Source organism: Thalassophryne amazonica, chromosome 7 (genome assembly GCF_902500255.1).
Source record: "Thalassophryne amazonica chromosome 7, fThaAma1.1, whole genome shotgun sequence".
NCBI lineage: Eukaryota > Metazoa > Chordata > Actinopteri > Batrachoidiformes > Batrachoididae > Thalassophryne > Thalassophryne amazonica.
In genome coordinates this window covers 87,154,868-87,181,768 of record NC_047109.1, presented here as the reverse complement: position 1 = coordinate 87,181,768, position 26,901 = coordinate 87,154,868, and the positions used below count along the sequence as shown (strand labels likewise).

The 26,901-nt window shown below is 37.7% G+C and overlaps 1 protein-coding gene across 1 annotated transcript; it reads left to right on the top strand.

Annotated features, from left to right (window-relative positions):
* Positions 1-275: 275 nt before the first annotated feature.
* LOC117514460 (protein FAM8A1-like) lies at positions 276-25,468 on the top strand. The gene is made up of 5 exons (XM_034174932.1): positions 276-816; positions 24,058-24,178; positions 24,298-24,421; positions 24,496-24,635; positions 24,739-25,468. Exons 1-5 carry the CDS (start codon positions 348-350, stop codon positions 24,881-24,883), a joined length of 999 nt encoding a protein of 332 aa, XP_034030823.1. The 5' UTR covers positions 276-347; the 3' UTR covers positions 24,884-25,468.
* Positions 25,469-26,901: the final 1,433 nt, after the last annotated feature.

Sequence of the window (26,901 nt, the reverse complement as noted above, 5' to 3'; positions counted from 1 at the left end):
GTATTTTATATAGTAAATCGCACATGATTTAATCTATGAAATATTGCATTTTAATTAGTAACTTTACATTTACAAATAAACATTCCCCCCCACACTTGTGTTCTTAATTGAATTAACCTTCAGAATGCGGAGCCACATTTCTGCAGTATCTGCTACCCCCTGGTGGTTGAATGTTGTAATAGCTGGCAAAAGTTGGACCTGTGGAAGAGGGTGGAGTTGCAGAATAATGGTTTTCTTTTTATATGAAGACTTAAGGCTTTCTAACTTTAAATATCAATTGTTTATTATAACATATAAATCGCGATACGTTTCCACAGATTTCTTACAGTTAATGTTGAGATAAAAGAATGACTAAGAGTGACGTAAACGATACGCATCTACCGTCAAACATGGCCGACAAGGCAAACACAAACATGGAAGGCGAGGAGGAAAACGTGAGGTCTTTCGCTGAGAAAGTTAAGCCACATGGTGAGGTTAATCGAACGCTAAACAGCCAAAAGTCCACCGAAGCCGCGAAAGAAGCGGCTGACAGCCGAAGCAGCACCACGGAATACTGCGAGAAGCTGCAGGCGTGGATGTGGCAGTACTACAGCGGCTACGTGAGCTGGCAGAGCTGGCTGGCAGCTTCAGCCGTGTGCTGCACCACACCATCCCTGGATTTAAACACGTTCAACACTCCGTTTGCTTTATTTCATCCACCTGGCGTCACCACCGCGTCCTCAGCGGGCAGCCGGCCAGGTGACGCTGCTGGCGGGGCTGCGGTGCCGCTTCAACCGCAGCAGAGACCGCAGGAGAATGGAAACGTGCAGAGACCAGGTGAAGACTTTATAGCTGCAAACATATTTAATAATCAGTCAGTGGGATGTTAATGTTCGGACCGGGAGTGACATGTTTAGCCGCATGTTCTCCCTGAATTGCTGTCTGTCTGAGTGGTGTCCAAAAAATGAGGTGGGCTTCATAGATAATTGGCAAAGCTTCTGGGGAAAACCTGGTCTTGTTAGGAGAGACGGCATCCATCCCACTTTGGATGGAGCAGCTCTCATTTCTAGAAATCTGGCCAATTTTATTAAATCCTCCAGTGACTATCCAGGGTTGGGACCAGGAAGCAGAGTTGTAGTCTTACACACCTCTCTGCAGCTTCTCTCCCCCTGCCATCCCCTCATTACCCCATCCCTGTAGAGACCGTGCCTGCTCCCAGACCACCAATAACCAGTAAAAATCTGTTTAAGCATAAAAATTAAAAAAGAAAAAATAATATAGCACCTTCAACTGCACCACAGACTAAAACAGTTAAATGTGGTCTATTAAACATTAGGTCTCTCTCTTCTAAGTCCCTGTTAGTAAATGATATAATAATTGATCAACATATTGATTTATTCTGCCTTACAGAAACCTGGTTACAGCAGGATGAATATGTTAGTTTAAATGAGTCAACACCCCCGAGTCACACTAACTGCCAGAACGCTTGTAGCACGGGCCGAGGCGGAGGATTAGCAGCAATCTTCCATTCCAGCTTATTAATTAATCCAAAACCCAGACAGAGCTTTAATTCATTTGAAAGCTTGACTCTTAGTCTTGTCCATCCAAATTGGAAGTCCCAAAAACCAGTGTTACTTGTTATTATCTATCATCCACCTGGTCATTACTGTGAGTTTCTCTGTGAATTTTCAGACCTTTTGTCTGACTTAGTGCTTGGCTCAGATAAGATAATTATAGTGGGCGATTTTAACATCCACACAGATGCTGAGAATGACAGCCTCAACACTGCATTTAATCTATTATTAGACTCAATTGGCTTTGCTCAAAATGTAAATGAGTCCACCCACCACTTTAATCATATCTTAGCTCTTGTTCTGACTTATGGTATGGAAATTGAAGACTTAACAGTATTCCCTGAAAACTCCCTTCTGTCTGATCATTTCTTAATAACATTTACATTTACTCTGATGGACTACCCAGCAGTGGGGAATAAGTTTCATTACACTAGAAGTCTTTCAGAAAGCGCTGTAACTAGGTTTAAGGATATGATTCCTTCTTTATGTTCTCTAATGCCATATACCAACACAGGGCAGAGTAGCTACCTAAACTCTGTAAGTGAGATAGAGTATCAATCAATCAATCAATCAACTTTTTTCTTGTATAGCGCCAAATCACAACAAACAGTTGCCCCAAGGCGCTCCACATTGCAAGGCAAGGCCATACAATAATTATGAAACACAGTCTACGTCTAAAGCAACATAACCAAGGGATGGTCCAGGGTCACCCGATCCAGCCCTAACTATAAGCCTTAGCGAAAAGGAAAGTTTTAAGCCTAATCTTAAAAGTAGAGAGGGTATCTGTCTCCCTGATCTGAATTGGGAGCTGGTTCCACAGGAGAGGAGCCTGAAAGCTGAAGGCTCTGCCTCCCATTCTACTCTTACAAACCCTAGGAACTACAAGTAAGCCCGCAGTCTGAGAGCGAAGCGCTCTAATGGGGTAATATGGTACTACGAGGTCCCTAAGATAAGATGGGACCTGATTATTCAAAACCTTATAAGTAAGAAGAAGAATTTTAAATTCTATTCTAGCATTAACAGGAAGCCAATGAAGGGAGGCCAACACGGGTGAGATATGCTCTCTCCTGCTAGTCCCCGTCAGTACTCTTGCTGCAGCATTCTGAACCAACTGAAGGCTTTTTAGGGAACTTTTAGGACAACCTGATAATAATGAATTACAATAGTCCAGCCTAGAGGAAACAAATGCATGAATTAGTTTTTCAGCATCACTCTGAGACAAGACCTTTCTGATTTTAGAGATATTGCGTAAATGCAAAAAGGCAGTCCTACATATTTGTTTAATATGCGCTTTGAATGACATATCCTGATCAAAAATAACTCCAAGATTTCTCACAGTATTACTAGAGATCAGGGAAATGCCATCCAGAGTAACGATCTGGTTAGACACCATGCTTCTAAGATTTGTGGGGCCAAGTACAATAACTTCAGTTTTATCTGAGTTTAAAAGCAGGAAATTAGAGGTCATCCATGTCTTTATGTCTGTAAGACAATCCTGCAGTTTAGCTAATTGGTGCGTATCCTCTGGCTTCATGGATAGATAAAGCTGGGTATCATCTGCGTAACAATGAAAATTTAAGCAATACCGTCTAATAATACTGCCCAAGGGAAGCATGTATAAAGTGAATAAAATTGGTCCTAGCACAGAACCTTGTGGAACTCCATAATTAACTTTAGTCTGTGAAGAAGATTCCCCATTTACATGAACAAACTGTAATCTATTAGACAAATATGATTCAAACCACCGCAGCGCAATGCCTTTAATACCTATGACATGCTCTAATCTCTGTAATAAAATTTTATGGTCAACAGTATCAAAAGCAGCACTGAGGTCCAACAGAACAAGCACAGAGATAAGTCCACTGTCCGAAGCCATAAGAAGATCATTTGTAACCTTCACTAATGCTGTTTCTGTACTATGATGAATTCTAAAACCTGACTGAAACTCTTCAAATAGACCATTCCTCTGCAGGTGATCAGTTAGCTGTTTTACAACTACCCTCTCAAGAATCTTTGAGAGAAAAGGAAGGTTGGAGATTGGCCTATAATTAGCTAAGATAGCTGGGTCAAGTGATGGCTTTTTAAGTAATGGTTTAATTACTGCCACCTTAAAGGCCTGTGGTACATAACCAACTAACAAAGATAGATTGATCATATTTAAGATTGAAGCATTAAATAATGGTAGGACTTCCTTGAGCAGCCTGGCAGGAATGGGGTCTAATAAGCATGTTGATGGTTTGGATGAAGTAACTAATGAAAATAACTCAGACAGAACAATCGGAGAGAAAGAGTCTAACCAAATACCGGCATCACTGAAAGCAGCCAAAGATAACGATACATCTTTGGGATGGTTATGAGTAATTTTTTCTCTAATAGTCAAAATTTTGTTAGCAAAGAAAGTCATGAAGTCATTACTAGTTAAAGTTAATGGAATACTCAGCTCAATAGAGCTCTGACTCTTTGTCAGCCTGGCTACAGTGCTGAAAAGAAACCTGGGGTTGTTCTTATTTTCTTCAATTAGTGATGAGTAGAAAGATGTCCTAGCTTCACGAAGGGCTTTCTTATAGAGCAACAAACTCTTTTTCCAGGCTAAGTGAAGATCTTCTAAATTAGTGAGACGCCATTTCCTCTCCAACTTACGGGTTATCTGCTTTAAGCTACGAGTTTGTGAGTTATACCACAGAGTCAGACACTTCTGATTTAAAGCTCTCTTTTTCAGAGGAGCTACAGCATCCAAAGTTGTCTTCAATGAGGATGTAAAACTATTGACAAGATACTCTAACTCCCTTACAGAGTTTAGGTAGCTACTCTGCTCTGTGTTGGTATATGACATTAGAGAACATAAAGAAGGAATCATATCCTTAAACCTAGTTACAGCGCTTTCTGAAAGACTTCTAGTGTAATGAAACTTATTCCCCACTGCAGGGTAGTCCATCAGGGTAAATGTAAATGTTATTAAAAAATGATCAGACAAAAGGGAGTTTTCAGGGAATACTGTTAAGTCTTCTATTTCCATACCATAAGTCAGAACAAGATCTAAAATATGATTAAAGTGGTGGGTGGACTCATTTACTTTTTGAGCAAAGCCGATAGAGTCTAATAATAGATTAAATGCAGTGTTGAGGCTGTCATTCTCAGCATCTGTGTGGATGTTAAAATCGCCCACTATAATTATCTTATCTGAGCTAAGCACTAAGTCAGACAAAAGGTCTGAAAATTCACAGAGAAACTCACAGTAACGACCAGGTGGACGATAGATAATAACAAATAAAACTGGTTTTTGGGACTTCCAATTTGGATGGACAAGACTAAGAGACAAGCTTTCAAATGAATTAAAGCTCTGTCTAGGTTTTTGATTAATTAATAAGCTGGAATGGAAGATTGCTGCTAATCCTCCGCCCCGGCCCGTGCTACGAGCATTCTGACAGTTAGTGTGACTCGGGGGTGTTGACTCATTTAAACTAACATATTCATCCTGCTGTAACCAAGTTTCTGTTAGGCAGAATAAATCAATACGTTGATCAATTATTATATCATTTACCAACAGGGACTTAGAAGAAAGAGACCTAATGTATAATAGACCACATTTAACTGTTTTAGTCTGTGGTGCAATTGAAGGTGCTATATTAGTATCTCGTCAATAGTTTTACATCCTCATTGAAGACAACTTTGGATGCTGTAGCTCCTCTGAAAAAGAGAGCCTTAAATCAGAAAGGCCTGACTCCGTGGTATAACTCACAAACTCGCAGCTTAAAGCAGATAACCAGTAAGTTGGAGAGGAAATGGCGTTTCACTAATTTAGAAGATCTTCACTTAGCCTGGAAAAAGAGTCTGTTGCTCTATAAAAAAGCCCTCCGTAAAGCTAGGGCATCTTACTACTCATCACTAATTGAAGAAAATAAGAACAACCGCAGGTTTCTTTTCAGCACTGTAGCCAGGCTGACAGAGTCAGAGCTCTATTGAGCCGAGTATTCCTTTAACTTTAACTAGTAATGACTTCATGACTTTCTTTGCTAATAAAATTTTAACTATTAGAGAAAAAATTACTCATAACCATCCCAAAGACGTATCGTTATCTTTGGCTGCTTTCAGTGATGCCGGTATTTGGTTAGACTCTTTCTCTCCGATTGTTCTGTCTGAGTTATTTTCATTAGTTACTTCCTCCAAACCATCAACATGTCTATTAGACCCCATTCCTACCAGGCTGCTCAAGGAAGCCCTACCATTAATTAATGCTTCGATCTTAAATATGATCAATCTATCTTTATTAGTTGGCTATGGACCACAGGCTTTTAAGGTGGCAGTAATTAAACCATTACTTAAAAAGCCATCACTTGACCCAGCTATCTTAGCTAATTATAGGCCAATCTCCAACCTTCCTTTTCTCAAAAAAATTCTTGAAAGGGTAGTTGTAAAACAGCTAACTGATCATCTGCAGAGGAATGGTCTATTTGAAGAGTTTCAGTCAGGTTTTAGAATTCATCATAGTACAGAAACAGCATTAGTGAAGGTTACAAATGATCTTCTTATGGCTTCAGACAGTGGACTCATTTCTGTGCTTGTTCTATTAGACCTCAGTGCTGCTTTTGATAGTGTTGACCATAAAATTTTATTACAGAGATTAGAGCATGCCATAGGTATTAAAGGCACTGCGCTGCGATGGTTTGAATCATATTTATCTAATAGATTACAATTTGTTCATGTAAATGGGGAATCTTCTTCACAGACTAAGGTTAATTATGGAGTTCCACAAGGTTCTGTGCTAGGACCAATTTTATTCACTTTATACATGTTTCCCTTAGGCAGTATTATTAGACAGCATTGCTTAAATTTTCATTGTTACGCAGATGATACCCAGCTTTATCTATCCATGAAGCCAGAGGGGACACACCAATTAGCTAAACTGCAGGATTGTCTTACAGACATAAAGACATGGATGACCTCTAATTTCCTGCTTTTAAACTCAGATAAAACTGAAGTTATTGTACTTGGCCCCACAAATCTTAGAAACATGGTGTCTAACCAGATCCTTACTCTGGATGGCATTACCCTGACCTCTAGTAATACTGTGAGAAATCTTGGAGTCATTTTTGATCAGGATATGTCATTCAATGCACATATTAAACAAATATGTAGGACTGCTTTTTTTTGCATTTGCGCAATATCTCTAAAATTAGAAAGGTCTTGTCTGAGTGATGCTGAAAAACTAATTGATACATTTATTTCCTCTAGGCTGGACTATTGTAATTCATTATTATCAGGTTGTCCTAAAAGTTCCCTGAAAAGCCTTCAGTTAATTCAAAATGCTGCAGCTAGAGTACTGACAGGGACTGGAAGGAGAGAGCATATCTCACCCATATTGGCCTCTCTTCATTGGCTTCCTGTTAATTCTAGAATAGAATTTAAAATTCTTCTTCTTACTTATAAGGTTTTGAATAATCAGGTCCCATCTTATCTTATGGACCTCATAGTACCATATCACCCCAATAGAGCGCTTCGCTCTCAGACTGCAGGCTTACTTGTAGTTCCTAGGGTTTGTAAGAGTAGAATGGGAGGCAGAGCCTTCAGCTTTCAGGCTCCTCTCCTGTGGAACCAGCTCCCAATTCAGATCAGGGAGACAGACACCCTCTCTACTTTTAAGATTAGGCTTAAAACTTTCCTTTTTGCTAAAGCTTATAGTTAGGGCTGGATCAGGTGACCCTGAACCATCCCTTAGTTATGCTGCTATAGACTTACACTACTGGGGGGTTCCCATGATGCACTGAGTGTTTCTTTCTCTTTTTGCTCTGTATGCACCACTCTGCATTTAATCATTAGTGATTGATCTCTGCTCCCCTCCACAGCATGTCTTTTTCCTGGTTCTCTCCCTCAGCCCCAACCAGTCCCAGCAGAAGACTGCCCCTCCCTGAGCCTGGTTCTGCTGGAGGTTTCTTCCTGTTAAAAGGGAGTTTTTCCTTCCCACTGTTGCCAAGTGCTTGCTCACAGGGGGTCGTTTTGACCGTTGGGGTTTTTCCGTAATTATTGTATGGCCTTGCCTTGCAATATAAAGCGCCTTGGGGCAACTGTTTGTTGTGATTTGGCACTATATAAATAAAATTGATTTGATTTTGATTTGATGTTAATGTGCACAGACAAGGTGAAGACAGTTTATCGCTGCAAAAACAACATTTAATAATCAGTCAGTGGGATGTTAATATGCAGAGACCAGGTGAAGACTGTTTATCGCTGCAAAAATAATATTTAAGAACCAGTCAGTGGAATGTTAATGTGCAGAGACCAGGTGAAGACTGTTTATAGCTGCAAAAATAATATTTAATAGTCCGTCGGTGGGATGTTAAGAGACCAGGTGAAGACTGTTTATAGCTGCAAAAATAATATTTAATAACCAGTCGGTGGGATGTTAAGAGACCAGGTGAAGACTTTATCGCTGCAAAAATAATATTTAATAATCAGTCAGTGGGATGTTAATCTGCAGAGACCAGGTGAAGACTGTTTATCGCTGCAAACATAATATTTGATAATCAGTTGGTGGGATGTTAAGAGACCAGGTGAAGACTTTATCGCTGCAAAAATAATATTTAATAGTCAGTGGGATGTTAATGTGCAGAGACCAGGTGAAGACTTTATCGCTGCAAAAATAATATTTAATAAGCAGTCAGTGGGATGTTAATGTGCTGAGACCAGGTGAAGACTGTTTATCGCTGCAAAAATAATATTTAATAATCAGTCAGTGGGATGTTAATGTGCAGAGACCAGGTGAAGACTGTTTATAGCTGCAAAAATAATATTTAATAGTCAGTGGGATGTTAATGTGCAGAGACCAGGTGAAGACTGTTTATAGCTGCAAAAATAATATTTAATAGTCAGTGGGATGTTAATGTGCAGAGACCAGGTGAAGACTGTTTATAGCTGCAAAAATAATATTTGTCAGTCGGTGGGATGTTAAGAGACCATGTGAAGACTGTTCATAGCTGCAAAAATATTTAAGAACCAGTCAGTGGGATGATAATGTGCAGAGACCAGGTGAAAACTGTTCATAGCTGCAGAAATAATATTTAATAACCGGTCAGAAGGATTTTAATGTTCAGAGATCAGGTGAAGACAGTTTATGTTAAGACTGTTTATAGCTGCAAAAATAATATTTAATAATCAATCAGTGGGACGTTAATGTGCAGAGACCAGGTGAAGACAGTTTATAGCTACAAACATAATATTTAATCAGTCAGTGGGATGTCAATGTGCACAGACCAGGTGAAGACTGTTTATCGCTGCAAAAATAATATTTAATAATCTGTCAGTGGGATGTCAATGTGCAGAGACCAGGTGAAGACTGTTTATCGCTGCAAAAATATTTAATAATCAGTCAGTGGGATGTCAATGTGCAGAGACCAGGTGAAGACTGTTTATAGCTGCAAAAGTAATATTTAATAATCAGTCAGTGGGATGTTAATGTGCACAGACCAGGTGAAGACTGTTTATAGCTGCAAAAATAATATTTAATAATCAGTCGGTGGGATGTTAAGAGACCAGGTGAAGACTGTTTATAGCTGCAAAAATAATATTTAATAATCAGTCAGTGGGATGTTAAGAGACCAGGTGAAGACTGTTTATAGCTGCAAAAATAATATTTAATAATCAGTCAGTGAGATGTTAATATGCAGAGACCAGGTGAAGACTGTTTATCGCTGCAAAAATAATATTTAAGAACCAGTCAGTGGAATGTTAATGTGCAGAGACCAGGTGAAGACTGTTTATAGCTGCAAAAATAATATTTAATAGTCCGTCGGTGGGATGTTAAGAGACCAGGTAAAGACTGTTTATAGCTGCAAAAATAATATTTAATAACCAGTCGGTGGGATGTTAAGAGACCAGGTGAAGACTTTATCGCTGCAAAAATAATATGTAATAATCAGTCAGTGGGATGTTAATGTGCAGAGACCAGGTGAAGACTGTTTATCGCTGCAAACATAATATTTGATAATCAGTTGGTGGGATGTTAAGAGACCAGGTGAAGACTTTATCGCTGCAAAAATAATATTTAATAATCAGTCGATGGGATGTTAAGAGACCAGGTGAAGACTGTTTATAGCTGCAAAAATAATATTTAATAATCAGTCAGTGGGATGTTAATGTGCAGAAACCAGGTGAAGACTGTTTGTAGCTGCAAAAATAATATTTAATAATCAGTCGGTGGGATGTTAAGAGACCAGGTGAAGACTGTTTATAGCTGCAAAAATAATATTTAATAATCAGAGCGATGCTAATGTGCAGAGACCAGGTGAAGACTGTTTATAGCTGCAAAAATAATATTTAATAACCAGTCAGCAGGATTTTAATGTTCAGAGATCAGGTGAAGACGGTTTATCACTGCAAAAATATTTAGTAATCAGTCAGTGGGATGTTAATGTGCAGAGACCAGGTGAAGACTGTTTATCGCTGCAAACATAATATTTAATAATCAGTCAGTGGGATGTTAAGAGACCAGGTGAAGACTTTATCGCTGCAAACATAATATTTAATAACCAGTCAGAGGGATGTTGATGTGCAGAGACCAGGTGAAGACTGTTTATCGCTGCAAAAATAATATTTAAGAACCAGTCAGTGGAATGTTAATGTGCAGAGACCAGGTGAAGACTGTTTATAGCTGCAAAAATAATATTTAATAGTCTGTAGGTGGGATGTTAAGAGACCAGGTAAAGACTGTTTATAGCTGCAAAAATAATATTTAATAACCAGTCGGTGGGATGTTAATGTGCAGAGACCAGGTGAAGACTGTTTATCGCTGCAAACATATTTGATAATCAGTTGGTGGGATGTTAATGTGCTGAGACCAGGTGAAGACTGTTTATCGCTGAAAAAAATTTAATAATCAGTCAGTGGGATGTTAATGTGCAGAGACCAGGTAAAGACTGTTTATTGCTGCAAAAATAATATTTAATAATCAGTCGGTGGGATGTTAAGAGACCAGGTGAAGACTTTATCGCTGCAAAAATATTTAATAATCAGTCAGTGGGATGTTAATGTGCAGAGACCAGGTGAAGACTGTTTATCGCTGCAAACATATTTGATAATCAGTTGGTGGGATGTTAAGAGACCAGGTGAAGACTTTATCGCTGCAAAAATAATATTTAATAATCAGTCAGTGGGATGTTAATGTGCAGAGACCAGGTGAAGACTGTTTGTAGCTGCAAAAATAATATTTAATAATCAGTCGGTGGGATGTTAAGAGACCAGGTGAAGACTGTTTATAGCTGCAAAAATAATATTTAATCAGTCAGTGGGACGTTAATGTGCAGAGACCAGGTGAAGATTGTTTATAGCTGCAGAAATAATATTTAATAATCAGTCAGTGGGATGTTAATGTGCAGAGACCAGGTGAAGACTGTTTATAGCTGCAAAAATAATATTTAATAACCAGTCAGAGGGATGTTAATGTGCAGAGACCAGGTGAAGACTGTTTATAGCTGCAAAAATAATATTTAATAATCAGAGCGATGCTAATGTGCAGAGACCAGGTGAAGACTGTTTATAGCTGCAAAAATAATATTTAATAACCAGTCAGCAGGATTTTAATGTTAAGAGACCAGGTGAAGACTGTTTATAGCTGCAAAAATAATATTTAATAACCAGTCAGCAGGATTTTAATGTTAAGAGACCAGGTGAAGACTGTTTATAGCTGCAAAAATAATATTTAATAATCAGAGCGATGCTAATGTGCAGAGACCAGGTGAAGACTCTTTATAGCTGCAAAAATAATATTTAATAACCAGTCAGCAGGATTTTAATGTTAAGAGACCAGGTGAAGACTGTTTATAGCTGCAACAATAATATTTAATAACCAGTCAGCAAGATTTTAATGTTCAGAGATCAGGTGAAGACGGTTTATCACTGCAAAAATATTTAGTAACCAGTCAGTGGGATGTTAAGGTGCAGAGACCATGTTAAGACTGTTTATAGCTGCAAAAATAATATTTAATAACCAGTCAGAGGGATGTTAATGTGCAGAGACCAGGTGAAGACTGTTTATCGCTGCAAAAATATTTAGTAACCAGTTAGTGGGATGTTAAGGTGCAGAGACCATGTTAAGACTGTTTATAGCTGCAAAAATAATATTTAATAACCAGTCAGAGGGATGTTAAGAGACCAGGTGAACACTGTTTATAGCTGCAAAAATAATATTTAATAACCAGTCAGAGGGATGTTAATGTGCAAAGACCAGGTGAAGACTTTATCGCTGCAAAAATAATATTTAATAATCAGTCAGTGGGATGTTAATGTGCAGAGACCAGGTAAAGACTGTTTATAGCTGCAAAAATAATATTTAATAATCAGTCGATGGGATGTTAAGAGACCAGGTGAAGACTGTTTATTGCTGCAAAAATAATATTTAATAACCAGTCAGAGGGATGTTAATGTGCAGAGACCAGGTGAAGATTGTTTATAGCTGCAAAAATAATATTTAATAATCAGTCAGTGGGATGTTAATGTGCAGAGACCAGGTGAAGACTGTTTGTAGCTGCAAAAATAATATTTAATAATCAGTCGGTGGGATGTTAAGAGACCAGGTGAAGACTGTCTATAGCTGCAAAAATAATATGTAATAATCAGTCAGTGGGACGTTAATGTGCAGAGACCAGGTGAAGATTGTTTATAGCTGCAAAAATAATATGTAATAATCAGTCAGTGGGACGTTAATGTGCAGAGACCAGGTGAAGATTGTTTATAGCTGCAAAAATAATATTTAATAATCAGTCAGTGGGATGTTAATGTGCAGAGACCAGGTGAAGATTGTTTATAGCTGCAAAAATATGTAATAATCAGTCAGTGGGACGTTAATGTGCAGAGACCAGGTGAAGATTGTTTATAGCTGCAAAAATAATATTTAATAATCAGTCAGAGGGATGTTAATGTGCAGAGACCAGGTGAAGACTGTTTATAGCTGCAAAAATAATATTTAATAATCAGTCAGTGGGATGTTAATGTGCAGAGACCAGGTGAAGACTGTTTATAGCTGCAAAAATAATATTTAATAATCAGAGCGATGCTAATGTGCAGAGACCAGGTGAAGACTATTTATAGCTGCAAAAATAATATTTAATAACCAGTCAGCAGGATTTTAATGTTCAGAGATCAGGTGAAGACTGTTTATAGCTGCAAAAATAATATTTAATAATCAGTCGGTGGGATGTTAAGAGACCAGGTGAAGACTGTTTATAGCTGCAAAAATAATATTTAATAATCAGTCAGAGGGATGTTAATGTGCAGAGACCAGGTGAAGACTGTTTATAGCTGCAAAAATAATATTTAATAATCAGTCAGTGGGATGTTAATGTGCAGAGACCAGGTGAAGACTGTTTATAGCTGCAAAAATAATATTTAATAATCAGAGCAATGCTAATGTTCAGAGATCAGGTGAAGACGGTTTATCACTGCAAAAATATTTAGTAACCAGTCAGTGGGATGTTAAGGTGCAGAGACCATGTTAAGACTGTTTATAGCTGCAAAAATAATATTTAATAACCAGTCAGAGGGATGTTAATGTGTAGAGACCAGGTGAAGACTGTTTATAGCTGCAAAAATAATATTTAATAGTCAGTGGGATGTTAATGTGCAGAGACCAGGTGAAGACTGTTTATCGCTGCAAACATAATATTTAATAATCAGTCGGTGGGATGTTAAGAGACCAGGTGAAGACTTTATCGCTGCAAAAATAATATTTAATAACCAGTCGGTGGGATGTTAAGAGACCAGGTGAAGACTTTATCGCTGCAAAAATATTTAATAATCAGAGCGATGCTAATGTGCAGAGACCAGGTGAAGACTATTTATAGCTGCAAAAATAATATTTAATAACCAGTCAGCAGGATTTTAATGTTCAGAGATCAGGTGAAGACTGTTTGTAGCTGCAAAAATAATATTTAATAATCAGTCGGTGGGATGTTAAGAGACCAGGTGAAGACTGTTTATAGCTGCAAAAATAATATTTAATCAGTCAGTGGGACGTTAATGTGCAGAGACCAGGTGAAGATTGTTTATAGCTGTAGAAATAATATTTAATAATCAGTCAGTGGGATGTTAATGTGCAGAAACCAGGTGAAGACTGTTTGTAGCTGCAAAAATAATATTTAATAATCAGTCGGTGGGATGTTAAGAGACCAGGTGAAGACTGTTTATAGTTGCAAAAATAATATTTAATAATCAGTCAGTGGGATGTTAATGTGCAGAGACCAGGTGAAGGCTGTTTATAGCTGCAAAAATAATATTTAATAACCAGTCAGAGGGATGTTAATGTGCAGAGACCAGGTGAAGACTGTTTATAGCTGCAAAAATAATATTTAATAATCAGTCAGTGGGATGTTAATGTGCAGAGACCAGGTGAAGACTGTTTATAGCTGCAAAAATTATATTTAATAATCACAGCGATGCTAATGTGCAGAGACCAGGTGAAGACTGTTTATAGCTGCAAAAATAATATTTAATAACCAGTCAGCAGGATTTTAATGTTAAGAGACCAGGTGAAGACTGTTTATAGCTGCAAAAATAATATTTAATAATCAGAGCGATGCTAATGTGCAGAGACCAGGTGAAGACTGTTTATAGCTGCAACAATAATATTTAATAACCAGTCAGCAAGATTTTAATGTTCAGAGATCAGGTGAAGACGGTTTATCACTGCAAAAATATTTAGTAACCAGTCAGTGGGATGTTAAGGTGCAGAGACCATGTTAAGACTGTTTATAGCTGCAAAAATAATATTTAATAACCAGTCAGAGGGATGTTAATGTGTAGAGACCAGGTGAAGACTGTTTATAGCTGCAAAAATAATATTTAATAACCAGTCAGAGGGATGTTAAGAGACCAGGTGAACACTGTTTATAGCTGCAAAAATAATTAATAACCAGTCAGAGGGATGTTAATGTGCAAAGACCAGGTGAAGACTGTTTATAATTGCAAAAATATTTAATAATCAGTCAGTGGGATGTTAATGTGCAGAGACCAGGTGAAGACTGTTTATCGCTGCAAACATAATATTTAATAAAACGTCGGTGGGATGTTAAGAGACCAGGTGAAGACTTCATCGCTGCAAAAATAATATTTAATAACCAGTCGGTGGGATGTTAAGAGACCAGGTGAAGACTTTATCGCTGCAAAAATAATATTTAATAATCAGTCAGTGGGATGTTAATGTGCAGAGACCAGGTAAAGACTGTTTATAGCTGCAAAAATAATATTTAATAATCAGTCGATGGGATGTTAAGAGACCAGGTGAAGACTGTTTATTGCTGCAAAAATAATATTTAATAACCAGTCAGAGGGATGTTAATGTGCAGAGACCAGGTGAAGATTGTTTATAGCTGCAAAAATAATATTTAATAATCAGTCAGTGGGATGTTAATGTGCAGAGACCAGGTGAAGACTGTTTGTAGCTGCAAAAATAATATTTAATAATCAGTCGGTGGGATGTTAAGAGACCAGGTGAAGACTGTTTATAGCTGCAAAAATAATATGTAATAATCAGTCAGTGGGACGTTAATGTGCAGAGACCAGGTGAAGATTGTTTATAGCTGCAAAAATAATATGTAATAATCAGTCAGTGGGACGTTAATGTGCAGAGACCAGGTGAAGATTGTTTATAGCTGCAAAAATAATATTTAATAATCAGTCAGAGGGATGTTAATGTGCAGAGACCAGGTGAAGACTGTTTATAGCTGCAAAAATAATATTTAATAATCAGTCAGTGGGATGTTAATGTGCAGAGACCAGGTGAAGACTGTTTATAGCTGCAAAAATAATATTTAATAATCAGAGCGATGCTAATGTGCAGAGACCAGGTGAAGACTATTTATAGCTGCAAAAATAATATTTAATAACCAGTCAGCAGGATTTTAATGTTCAGAGATCAGGTGAAGACTGTTTATAGCTGCAAAAATAATATTTAATAATCAGTCGGTGGGATGTTAAGAGACCAGGTGAAGACTGTTTATAGCTGCAAAAATAATATTTAATAATCAGAGCGATGCTAATGTGCAGAGACCAGGTGAAGACTGTTTATAACTGCAAAAATAATATTTAATAACCAGTCAGCAGGATTTTAATGTTCAGAGATCAGGTGAAGACGGTTTATCACTGCAAAAATATTTAGTAACCAGTCAGTGGGATGTTAAGGTGCAGAGACCATGTTAAGACTGTTTATAGCTGCAAAAATAATATTTAATAACCAGTCAGAGGGATGTTAATGTGTAGAGACCAGGTGAAGACTGTTTATAGCTGCAAAAATAATATTTAATAGTCAGTGGGATGTTAATGTGCAGAGACCAGGTGAAGACTGTTTATCGCTGCAAACATAATATTTAATAATCAGTCGGTGGGATGTTAAGAGACCAGGTGAAGACTTTATCGCTGCAAAAATAATATTTAATAACCAGTCGGTGGGATGTTAAGAGACCAGGTGAAGACTTTATCGCTGCAAAAATAATATTTAATAATCAGTCAGAGGGATGTTAATGTGCAGAGACCAGGTGAAGATTGTTTATAGCTGCAAAAATAATATTTAATAATCAGTCAGTGGGATGTTAATGTGCAGAGACCAGGTGAAGACTGTTTGTAGCTGCAAAAATAATATTTAATAATCAGTCGGTGTGATGTTAAGAGACCAGGTGAAGACTGTTTATAGCTGCAAAAATAATATTTAATCAGTCAGTGGGACGTTAATGTGCAGAGACCAGGTGAAGATTGTTTATAGCTGCAGAAATAATATTTAATAATCAGTCAGTGGGATGTTAATGTGCAGAAACCAGGTGAAGACTGTTTGTAGCTGCAAAAATAATATTTAATAATCAGTCGGTGGGATGTTAAGAGACCAGGTGAAGACTGTTTATAGCTGCAAAAATAATATGTAATAATCAGTCAGTGGGACGTTAATGTGCAGAGACCAGGTGAAGATTGTTTATAGCTGCAAAAATAATATGTAATAATCAGTCAGTGGGACGTTAATGTGCAGAGACCAGGTGAAGATTGTTTATAGCTGCAAAAATAATATTTAATAATCAGTCAGTGGGATGTTAATGTGCAGAGACCAGGTGAAGATTGTTTATAGCTGCAAAAATAATATGTAATAATCAGTCAGTGGGACGTTAATGTGCAGAGACCAGGTGAAGATTGTTTATAGCTGCAAAAATAATATTTAATAATCAGTCAGAGGGATGTTAATGTGCAGAGACCAGGTGAAGACTGTTTATAGCTGCAAAAATAATATTTAATAATCAGAGCGATGCTAATGTGCAGAGACCAGGTGAAGACTATTTATAGCTGCAAAAATAATATTTAATAACCAGTCAGCAGGATTTTAATGTTCAGAGATCAGGTGAAGACTGTTTATAGCTGCAAAAATAATATTTAATAATCAGTCGGTGGGATGTTAAGAGACCAGGTGAAGACTGTTTATAGCTGCAAAAATAATATTTAATAATCAGAGCGATGCTAATGTGCAGAGACCAGGTGAAGACTGTTTATAACTGCAAAAATAATATTTAATAACCAGTCAGCAGGATTTTAATGTTCAGAGATCAGGTGAAGACGGTTTATCACTGCAAAAATATTTAGTAACCAGTCAGTGGGATGTTAAGGTGCAGAGACCATGTTAAGACTGTTTATAGCTGCAAAAATAATATTTAATAACCAGTCAGAGGGATGTTAATGTGTAGAGACCAGGTGAAGACTGTTTATAGCTGCAAAAATAATATTTAATAGTCAGTGGGATGTTAATGTGCAGAGACCAGGTGAAGACTGTTTATAGCTGCAAAAATAATATTTAATAGTCAGTGGGATGTTAATGTGCAGAGACCAGGTGAAGACTGTTTATCGCTGCAAAAATATTTAGTAACCAGTCAGTGGGATGTTAAGGTGCAGAGACCATCTTAAGACTGTTTATAGCTGCAAAAATAATATTTAATAACCAGTCAGAGGGATGTTAAGAGACCAGGTGAACACTGTTTATAGCTGCAAAAATAATATTTAATAACCAGTCAGAGGGATGTTAATGTGCAAAGACCAGGTGAAGACTGTTTATAATTGCAAAAATATTTAATAATCAGTCAGTGGGATGTTAATGTGCAGAGACCAGGTGAAGACTGTTTATCGCTGCAAACATAATATTTAATAATCAGTCAGTGGGATGTTAAGAGACCAGGTGAAGACTTTATCGCTGCAAAAATAATATTTAATAACCAGTCAGTGGAATGTTAATGTGCAGAGACCAGGTGAAGACTGTTTATAGCTGCAAAAATAATATTTAATAGTCCGTCGGTGGGATGTTCAGAGATCAGGTGAAGACTGTTTATAGCTGCAAAAATAATATTTAATAATCAGTCGGTGGGATGTTAAGAGACCAGGTGAAGACTGTTTATAGCTGCAAAAATAATATTTAATAATCAGAGCGATGCTAATGTGCAGAGACCAGGTGTTGACTGTTTATAACTGCAAAAATAATATTTAATAACCAGTCAGCAGGATTTTAATGTTCAGAGATCAGGTGAAGACGGTTTATCACTGCAAAAATATTTAGTAACCAGTCAGTGGGATGTTAAGGTGCAGAGACCATGTTAAGACTGTTTATAGCTGCAAAAATAATATTTAATAACCAGTCAGAGGGATGTTAATGTGTAGAGACCAGCTGAAGACTGTTTATAGCTGCAAAAATAATATTTAATAGTCAGTGGGATGTTAATGTGCAGAGACCAGGTGAAGACTGTTTATAGCTGCAAAAATAATATTTAATAGTCAGTGGGATGTTAATGTGCAGAGACCAGGTGAAGACTGTTTATCGCTGCAAAAATATTTAGTAACCAGTCAGTGGGATGTTAAGGTGCAGAGACCATGTTAAGACTGTTTATAGCTGCAAAAATAATATTTAATAACCAGTCAGAGGGATGTTAAGAGACCAGGTGAACACTGTTTATAGCTGCAAAAATAATATTTAATAACCAGTCAGAGGGATGTTAATGTGCAAAGACCAGGTGAAGACTGTTTATAATTGCAAAAATATTTAATAATCAGTCAGTGGGATGTTAATGTGCAGAGACCAGGTGAAGACTGTTTATCGCTGCAAACATAATATTTAATAATCAGTCAGTGGGATGTTAAGAGACCAGGTGAAGACTATCGCTGCAAAAATAATATTTAATAACCAGTCAGTGGAATGTTAATGTGCAGAGACCAGGTGAAGACTGTTTATAGCTGCAAAAATAATATTTAATAGTCCGTCGGTGGGATGTTAAGAGACCAGGTAAAGACTGTTTATAGCTGCAAAAATAATATTTAATAACCAGTCGGTGGGATGTTAAGAGACCAGGTGAAGACTTTATCGCTGCAAAAATAATATTTAATAATCAGTCGGTGGGATGTTAATGTGCAGAGACCAGGTGAAGACTGTTTATCGCTGCAAACATAATATTTGATAATCAGTCGGTGGGATGTTAAGAGACCAGGTGAAGACTTTATCGCTGCAAAAATAATATTTAATAAGCAGTCAGTGGGATGTTAATGTGCTGAGACCAGGTGAAGACTGTTTATTGCTCAAAAAATAATATTTAATAATCAGTCAGTGGGATGTTAATGTGCAGAGACCAGGTAAAGACTGTTTATCGCTGCAAAAATAATATTTAATAATCAGTCGGTGGGATGTTAATGTGCAGATACCAGGTGAAGACTGTTTATAGTTGCAAAAATAATATTTAATAATCAGTCAGTGGGATGTTAATGTGCAGAGACCAGGTGAAGACTGTTTATAGCTGCAAAAATAATATTTAATAACCAGTCAGAGGGATGTTAATGTGCAGAGACCAGGTGAAGACTGTTTATAGCTGCAAAAATAATATTTAATAATCAGTCAGTGGGATGTTAATGTGCAGAGACCAGGTGAAGACTGTTTATAGCTGCAAAAATAATATTTAATAATCAGAGCGATGCTAATGTGCAGAGACCAGGTGAAGACTGTTTATAGCTGCAAAAATAATATTTAATAACCAGTCAGCAGGATTTTAATGTTCAGAGATCAGGTGAAGACTGTTTATAGCTGCAAAAATAATATTTAATAATCAGTCGGTGGGATGTTAAGAGACCAGGTGAAGACTGTTTATAGCTGCAAAAATAATATTTAATAATCAGAGCGATGCTAATGTGCAGAGACCAGGTGAAGACTGTTTATAGCTGCAAAAATAATATTTAATAACCAGTCAGAGGGATGTTAATGTGCAAAGACCAGGTGAAGACTGTTTATAATTGCAAAAATATTTAATAATCAGTCAGTGGGATGTTAATGTGCAGAGACCAGGTGAAGACTTTATCGCTGCAAACATAATATTTAATAATCAGTCGGTGGGATGTTAAGAGACCAGGTGAAGACTTTATCGCTGCAAAAATAATATTTAATAACCAGTCAGTGGAATGTTAATGTGCAGAGACCAGGTGAAGACTGTTTATAGCTGCAAAAATAATATTTAATAGTCCGTCGGTGGGATGTTAAGAGACCAGGTAAAGACTGTTTATAGCTGCAAAAATAATATTTAATAACCAGTCGGTGGGATGTTAAGAGACCAGGTGAAGACTTTATCGCTGCAAAAATAATATTTAATAATCAGTCGGTGGGATGTTAATGTGCAGAGACCAGGTGAAGACTGTTTATCGCTGCAAACATAATATTTGATAATCAGTTGGTGGGATGTTAAGAGACCAGGTGAAGACTTTATCGCTGCAAAAATAATATTTAATAAGCAGTCAGTGGGATGTTAATGTGCTGAGACCAGGTGAAGACTGTTTATCGCTCAAAAAATAATATTTAATAATCAGTCAGTGGGATGTTAATGTGCAGAGACCAGGTAAAGACTGTTTATCGCTGCAAAAATAATATTTAATAATCAGTCGGTGGGATGTTAATGTGCAGATACCAGGTGAAGACTGTTTATAGTTGCAAAAATAATATTTAATAATCAGTCAGTGGGATGTTAATGTGCAGAGACCAGGTGAAGACTGTTTATAGCTGCAAAAATAATATTTAATAACCAGTCAGAGGGATGTTAATGTGCAGAGACCAGGTGAAGACTGTTTATAGCTGCAAAAATAATATTTAATAATCAGTCAGTGGGATGTTAATGTGCAGAGACCAGGTGAAGACTGTTTATAGCTGCAAAAATCATATTTAATAATCAGAGCGATGCTAATGTGCAGAGACCAGGTGAAGACTGTTTATAGCTGCAAAAATAATATTTAATAACCAGTCAGCAGGATTTTAATGTTCAGAGATCAGGTGAAGACTGTTTATAGCTGCAAAAATAATATTTAATAATCAGTCGGTGGGATGTTAAGAGACCAGGTGAAGACTGTTTATAGCTGCAAAAATAATATTTAATAATCAGAGCGATGCTAATGTGCAGAGACCAGGTGAAGACTGTTTATAGCTGCAAAAATAATATTTAATAACCAGTCAGAGGGATGTTAAGAGACCAGGTGAAGACTGTTTATAGCTGCAAAAATAATATTTAATAACCAGTCAGAGGGATGTTAATGTGCAAAGACCAGGTGAAGACTGTTTATAATTGCAAAAATATTTAATAATCAGTCAGTGGGATGTTAATGTGCAGAGACCAGGTGAAGACTGTTTATCGCTGCAAACATAATATTTAATAATCAGTCGGTGGGATGTTAAGAGACCAGGTGAAGACTTTATCGCTGCAAAAATAATATTTAATAACCAGTCGGTGGGATGTTAAGAGACCAGGTGAAGACTTTATCGCTGCAAAAATAATATTTAATAATCAGTCAGTGGGATGTTAATGTGCAGAGACCAGGTAAAGACTGTTTATAGCTGCAAAAATATTTAATAATCAGTCGATGGGATGTTAAGAGACCAGGTGAAGACTGTTTATTGCTGCAAAAATAATATTTAATAACCAGTCAGAGGGATGTTAATGTGCACAGACCAGGTGAAGACTGTTTGTAGCTGCAAAAATAATATTTAATAATCAGTCGGTGGGATGTTAAGAGACCAGGTGAAGACTGTTTATAGCTGCAAAAATAATATTTAATAATCAGTCAGTGGGATGTTAATGTGCAGAGACCAGGTGAAGATTGTTTATAGCTGCAAAAATAATATTTAATAATCAGTCAGTGGGACGTTAATGTGCAGAGACCAGGTAAAGACTGTTTATAGCTGCAAAAATAATATTTAATAATCAGTCAGTGGGATGTTAATGTGCAGAGACCAGGTGAAGACTGTTTGTAGCTGCAAAAATAATATTTAATAATCAGTCGGTGGGATGTTAAGAGACCAGGTGAAGACTGTTTATAGCTGCAAAAATAATATTTAATAATCAGTCAGTGGGATGTTAATGTGCAGAGACCAGGTGAAGATTGTTTATAGCTGCAAAAATAATATTTAATAATCAGTCAGTGGGACGTTAATGTGCAGAGACCAGGTGAAGATTGTTTATAGCTGCAAAAATAATATTTAATAATCAGTCAGTGGGACGTTAATGTGCAGAGACCAGGTGAAGATTGTTTATAGCTGCAGAAATAATATATAATAATCAGTCAGTGGGATGTTAATATGCAGAAACCAGGTGAAGACTGTTTGTAGCTGCAAAAATAATCACCAGCTGTGACCTCAGTTTGTTCTGCCACATAAATGATAAATGTACATTACCAACTGGCATCGACTTATGAGCCAGTCCATCTCTCATTGTATGTGGCCGAGCGATGAGCCAGGTTCTTCAGAACCCAGTCTCAGAAGAGCCTTCAGAAGCAGCTGCACATCTTTCCTAACCAATACCACCGTCTTACTTGTTCGTTTCTCACCTCCCGGGGTCAATCGCGAAATCAGGAAATAAGTCACTTTAACTGAAGTGTTTCCTCTGTGTTTAAGCTCTGCCCCGTCAATGCCTCAAACCTCTTCCTCATTTGGTTACACTGCTAGCTGTGTGCAGACAAGGGGGGAGCCCCCAGTTAAAAAAAAAGAAAGTAAAATTAAAAAAATGAAGATGCAGACCTCCACGTACACATTCTAAATTAACACAACGTTCAGAGTCACAGCTATATTCGGAAGGTTTGTGTCACTGACTAACTCAAAGGTGGACTGAGCTGGAAGATGTGCCAATCTGAAAAAGTAAGGAGCAAAATAAGTATAAGTGAGTAATAAGTATGAGAAAATAAAATAAGTTAAAACTGCTGGTTTGGACCTTTAGTATCTTTTTAATCATGTACTTGAGATGTGAGTAAAGGACAACAACAAATATTGCACACCCGTTCAGCATTATTTGTTCTCACAACGTGAAGGAATGAGCTTTACTGATGTGATAATTACATAATGACACTTTATGATCCCATTTATCTGCGCAGAGTACGTCAACATGTTTCTTCCTTGTACATGAACAATGTAGAAGGACACAACATAATTAGGGACTATTAAATGCGTTTGGAACGTATGACTTCAAAATTTTGAATGAGTCCTTTAATTAACAAACACAAATGAGTAACAAGTTAAGTGCCTTTCACACTGAACGTGGGCGTTAAACGTGTCGCACATTACTCTAAAAACCCATTATTTTCAATAAGAAGCGTTGCGTTTTTAACAAGCTAGCGTAACGCTCCACCGGGAGTGCGCATTGCTGCTTGTCATCAAGCCACCACAGTCAAAGTTCATCCCAATACAAATTTCAACCGTGCGCATTGTGACATAACTTTGCATGTCCATTAGAAATGCGGCATCAAGCCAAAACACTGAAAAACTGCAGAAATGTGTATATACAGCAGTTTTCTGAAGAAACTCCTTATAAATGTAGTGTTCTTTTTATTAGTGGAATTTATTCTTTCAGTGTTGGAGTTTATTTTATTTTGTTGCTTTGATTCCTTGGGAAAGCCCTGTAAATAGTTCTTCTTCTTAGTAATAATTAATGCATCATTTTTCGTCCCAAACTAGTAAAAAAATTACTTGTGATTTATACACTGGAAAATAAAGTATTGTTATGGCATATCTCAGTAGATGATATTCATCTTTGATATATCTTATTAATGAAGATTCTGCAACAACAACCACGGTGATGATGGCATGAAGCCTTGTTGAGCCTCTCAGCCAGTTGCTTCACCAAAAGCTTTATTACTTGAAGCCTCATTTAACACCTCTTTTTTATTGGCATGTAACGGCAAGCAATATTGTCGGTGCTGACTATAGACTTAATTGACTGCAGACCAGAAACTTGTTTCATAACTAAAAATGTATTATTTAACTAAAGTTGTATATGGACATCACTCCATTGGTGCCTGTTAATTTTGCTTTTATAGGACAATTCCTTGAGTAGGGGAAGTAAAAATGTTCTCAAACCTGTCCTGTAGCTGTCTTGAAGCATATTCATTACTTGTTGTGGTTCATGTTTGTGTTCTGCTCCACTTTGCTGTCTTGAAGCATATTCATTACTTGTTTTGGTTCATGTTTGTGTTCTGCTCCACTTACCAGGCCGGGAGTACAGCATTCCTTCACTTCTCCAAAGACTCCTTGCAGAAATGGTGGATTTCTTCATATTGTTTTTCATTAAAGCGACTATCATCATCAGTATCATGCACCTTAGTGGAATCAAGTGAGTGCATTGAAAGTCTGCTTAAAGTGAGGTGTTGAAATGGTCTTGAGCTTAACAGTAATGATAAAACAATGCCAACTGTCCATTTGACAAACACATCTACTTCCTTTGGTGGTCAGGGATGTTTCCAAGTTCGCTATGCATTTTATTGTGGAAGAAATCGATGAGGACACGTCGATGGAAGAACTGCAGAAGATGATGCTTGTTGCCCTTGTGTACCGGATTTTAGTGTGTTTTTATGAGGTGAGAGTGCAGATTCTGCATGCTAATTCCAATATGACTGCAAACTGACAGCCTCCACATCTTCTCTACTTCAGATTGTGTGCATTTGGGGAGCAGGAGGAGCCACTCCAGGAAAATTTCTCGTTGGCCTCAGAGTTGTTACATGTGATTCATCAGTCCTGGTTCAGCCTAACAGGGTGCTTGTAGTTCCAGCAACTAATGTCTCTTTGTCAGCGTGAGTATTGAGTTTTAGGGTTCATTTTATTGTAGTTGTAAGTGTAACAACAGTGCAAGATAATTTTCCTTCTTTCTAATACTGCCACTTTCTTTCTATACAGGTCAACTGTTCGAGCCCTGAACAAAAACTTTTCAATTGCCTTCTTTTTTCCCGCTTTCATCACACTTTTGTTTTTCCAGCACAACAGGACTGTGTATGACATGGTAGCTGGTACTATTGTTGTGAAACGCCCCAGGGTCAGATGACCTGGAAGAATATGGGGAGAAGCTAACAATTTTAAACATAGTTAACAGTCAAAAAAAAAAAACATGAACACATCGCCTTTTCAAAGTATGATTGGGGCAGGCTGGAGCTTTATCGCGTCAGAGTTTGATGCACATAAGTATCAGTTAACATCGTTCACCTCTTTGAATCCTGGGCTTATTCTGTGCCAAATATATGTCTACTTGAAAGACAGAAAAAAAAAATTTTATACACCACTTTTTCATAAACACAACATATGCCTCTGATGTTTGCCTCCAGATTAAAGAGAGAATGTCTTGTCTACATTAGTGTTTTTGGCTATTTGGTTGCAGATTAATGTGTTCATGAGATTATTCATAAAGTATTTCTTCGTATTAAAGAAAAGTTGCTTCACATTCTTAACTCTTGGTGTTAACCTCTCGCTGTAAGAGTGACACACCGTACTCACATTTTTTTCACCTGGTGAAATAATGTTATTTAAAAACCACTCTGACAGCATGCATCTGAATGAAAAGCAATTGTATTTGCATATTTTATTGCTGGATTGTTTTTGCATTTAATGAGATTAAATGAAAACACTGCATGTTTGTGTGTCTTCTTGAGTAAGGTGACTGACACTTTTTTAATTACAATATTTTGATACTACTTACACAGCCACTGTAGGATGTCATTCTGTCATATTTTTAGGGAGTCGTGCGTCCATCTGTAATTGGGTCCTTGAGTTTTTTTTAAATAAGATGTCTAAAAAAATATGTGCTGTTATCTTGTACATCTCCAAATTAAAAAGGTTCCATAATGAGGATAAAATGATTAAAATCTGGGGAAATTGGATGCAATAGATCAGCTCAAAAAGCAGAGTTTTTACTTATGCAGTATCCCTGAGATCTGCCTCCACCTCCCACTTGGTGAACACTGCCACCAGCTGCATCGTTGCTGGATTTTGGATGGATGATGTAAATGAGGAGCAGGTGTAATTGGCACTAAGCAAAGCAGATGCTTTCTACACAGAAAATTGCTGATCAAGATAGACTGAAAGGACTAGATGTTCTATATCCCTCTTTTTTTCACCGCGTCTGAAACCTACTTTCTTTAGGGATGGCTGTACAAAGCTTTACCAACGGGACACATAGTCAGTTGTGTACCTCAGCATCATTGGGTGTTTCAGCCAGTTATCACAAGGCATCCTCTGCTGAGGCTGGCCCACCACAGGTTGATCAAGCCTGGGTGTGTGTCCCATGGTTAACTATTAGCTTTAGCAGGCCAGATGGTGTCATTCCTCTTTAGTCACAGCCAATGGCTTGTCCTCTCTGCAGTATCGGCCAGCTTTTAATGGCCTGTCTATGAGCCTGCCCCCTGACTCCAACCTCCCTGAGGAACTTTGATGTGGTGCTGGCCACAAAGCCCCTGCATCCCACCTCTACTGGGCACAACTTTATCCTCCAGCCTCTGTCGTCGGCCTCGGCTACTAAGTCAGAGTATCGCAACATCTTCCGCTCGTAAGCTTTCTCAATGGCGTCCTCCCAGGGAACTGTTAGTTCAATGATGTAGGCAAGCCGGCAGGACTCGGACCAGAGTACAAGGTCTTGGTCGCAAGGTGGTTGTAATGATCTCAGTGGGGATAATAAGCTTCTGATTCAGATCAACTTGCCAGTCTCTGGCTGCTTGTAGTGGACCCAGGTTAGGTGTTGAGGGGCCAGCAAACGGCTTGTCCCCCTCCCGGACAAACAATTGCTGTCGGCAGCGGGCATCCTGTTAGTGGCAGGGTTGGGTGTTAATGGCTACCCACTTGCACTCAATCTTCTCCGCTAAACACCTGAGGACCTGGTTGTGTCTCCATGTATACCTGCCATGAGTACGACTGGTCCTACAGCCAACCAGGATGTGCTTAAAGTTTGCTGGGGTAGCACACAGGAGGCAGGATAGGTCCTTTCTGAGCCATAGATGCAGATTTGCAGGAGAGGGCAGCACGTCATAGGTGGCTTGAACAATAAACCTCAGCCTGTTGGTTTCCATGCCCCAA

Coding starts and splice junctions, on each gene's coding strand:
- LOC117514460 (XM_034174932.1), top strand. CDS start 348: ATGACTAAGAGTGACGTAAACGATACGCATCTACCGTCAAACATGGCC. Junction 817..24,057: donor TGGAAACGTGCAGAGACCAG/GTGAAGACTTTA, acceptor TCCACTTACCAG/GCCGGGAGTACAGCATTCCT. Junction 24,179..24,297: donor ATGCACCTTAGTGGAATCAA/GTGAGTGCATTG, acceptor TTTGGTGGTCAG/GGATGTTTCCAAGTTCGCTA.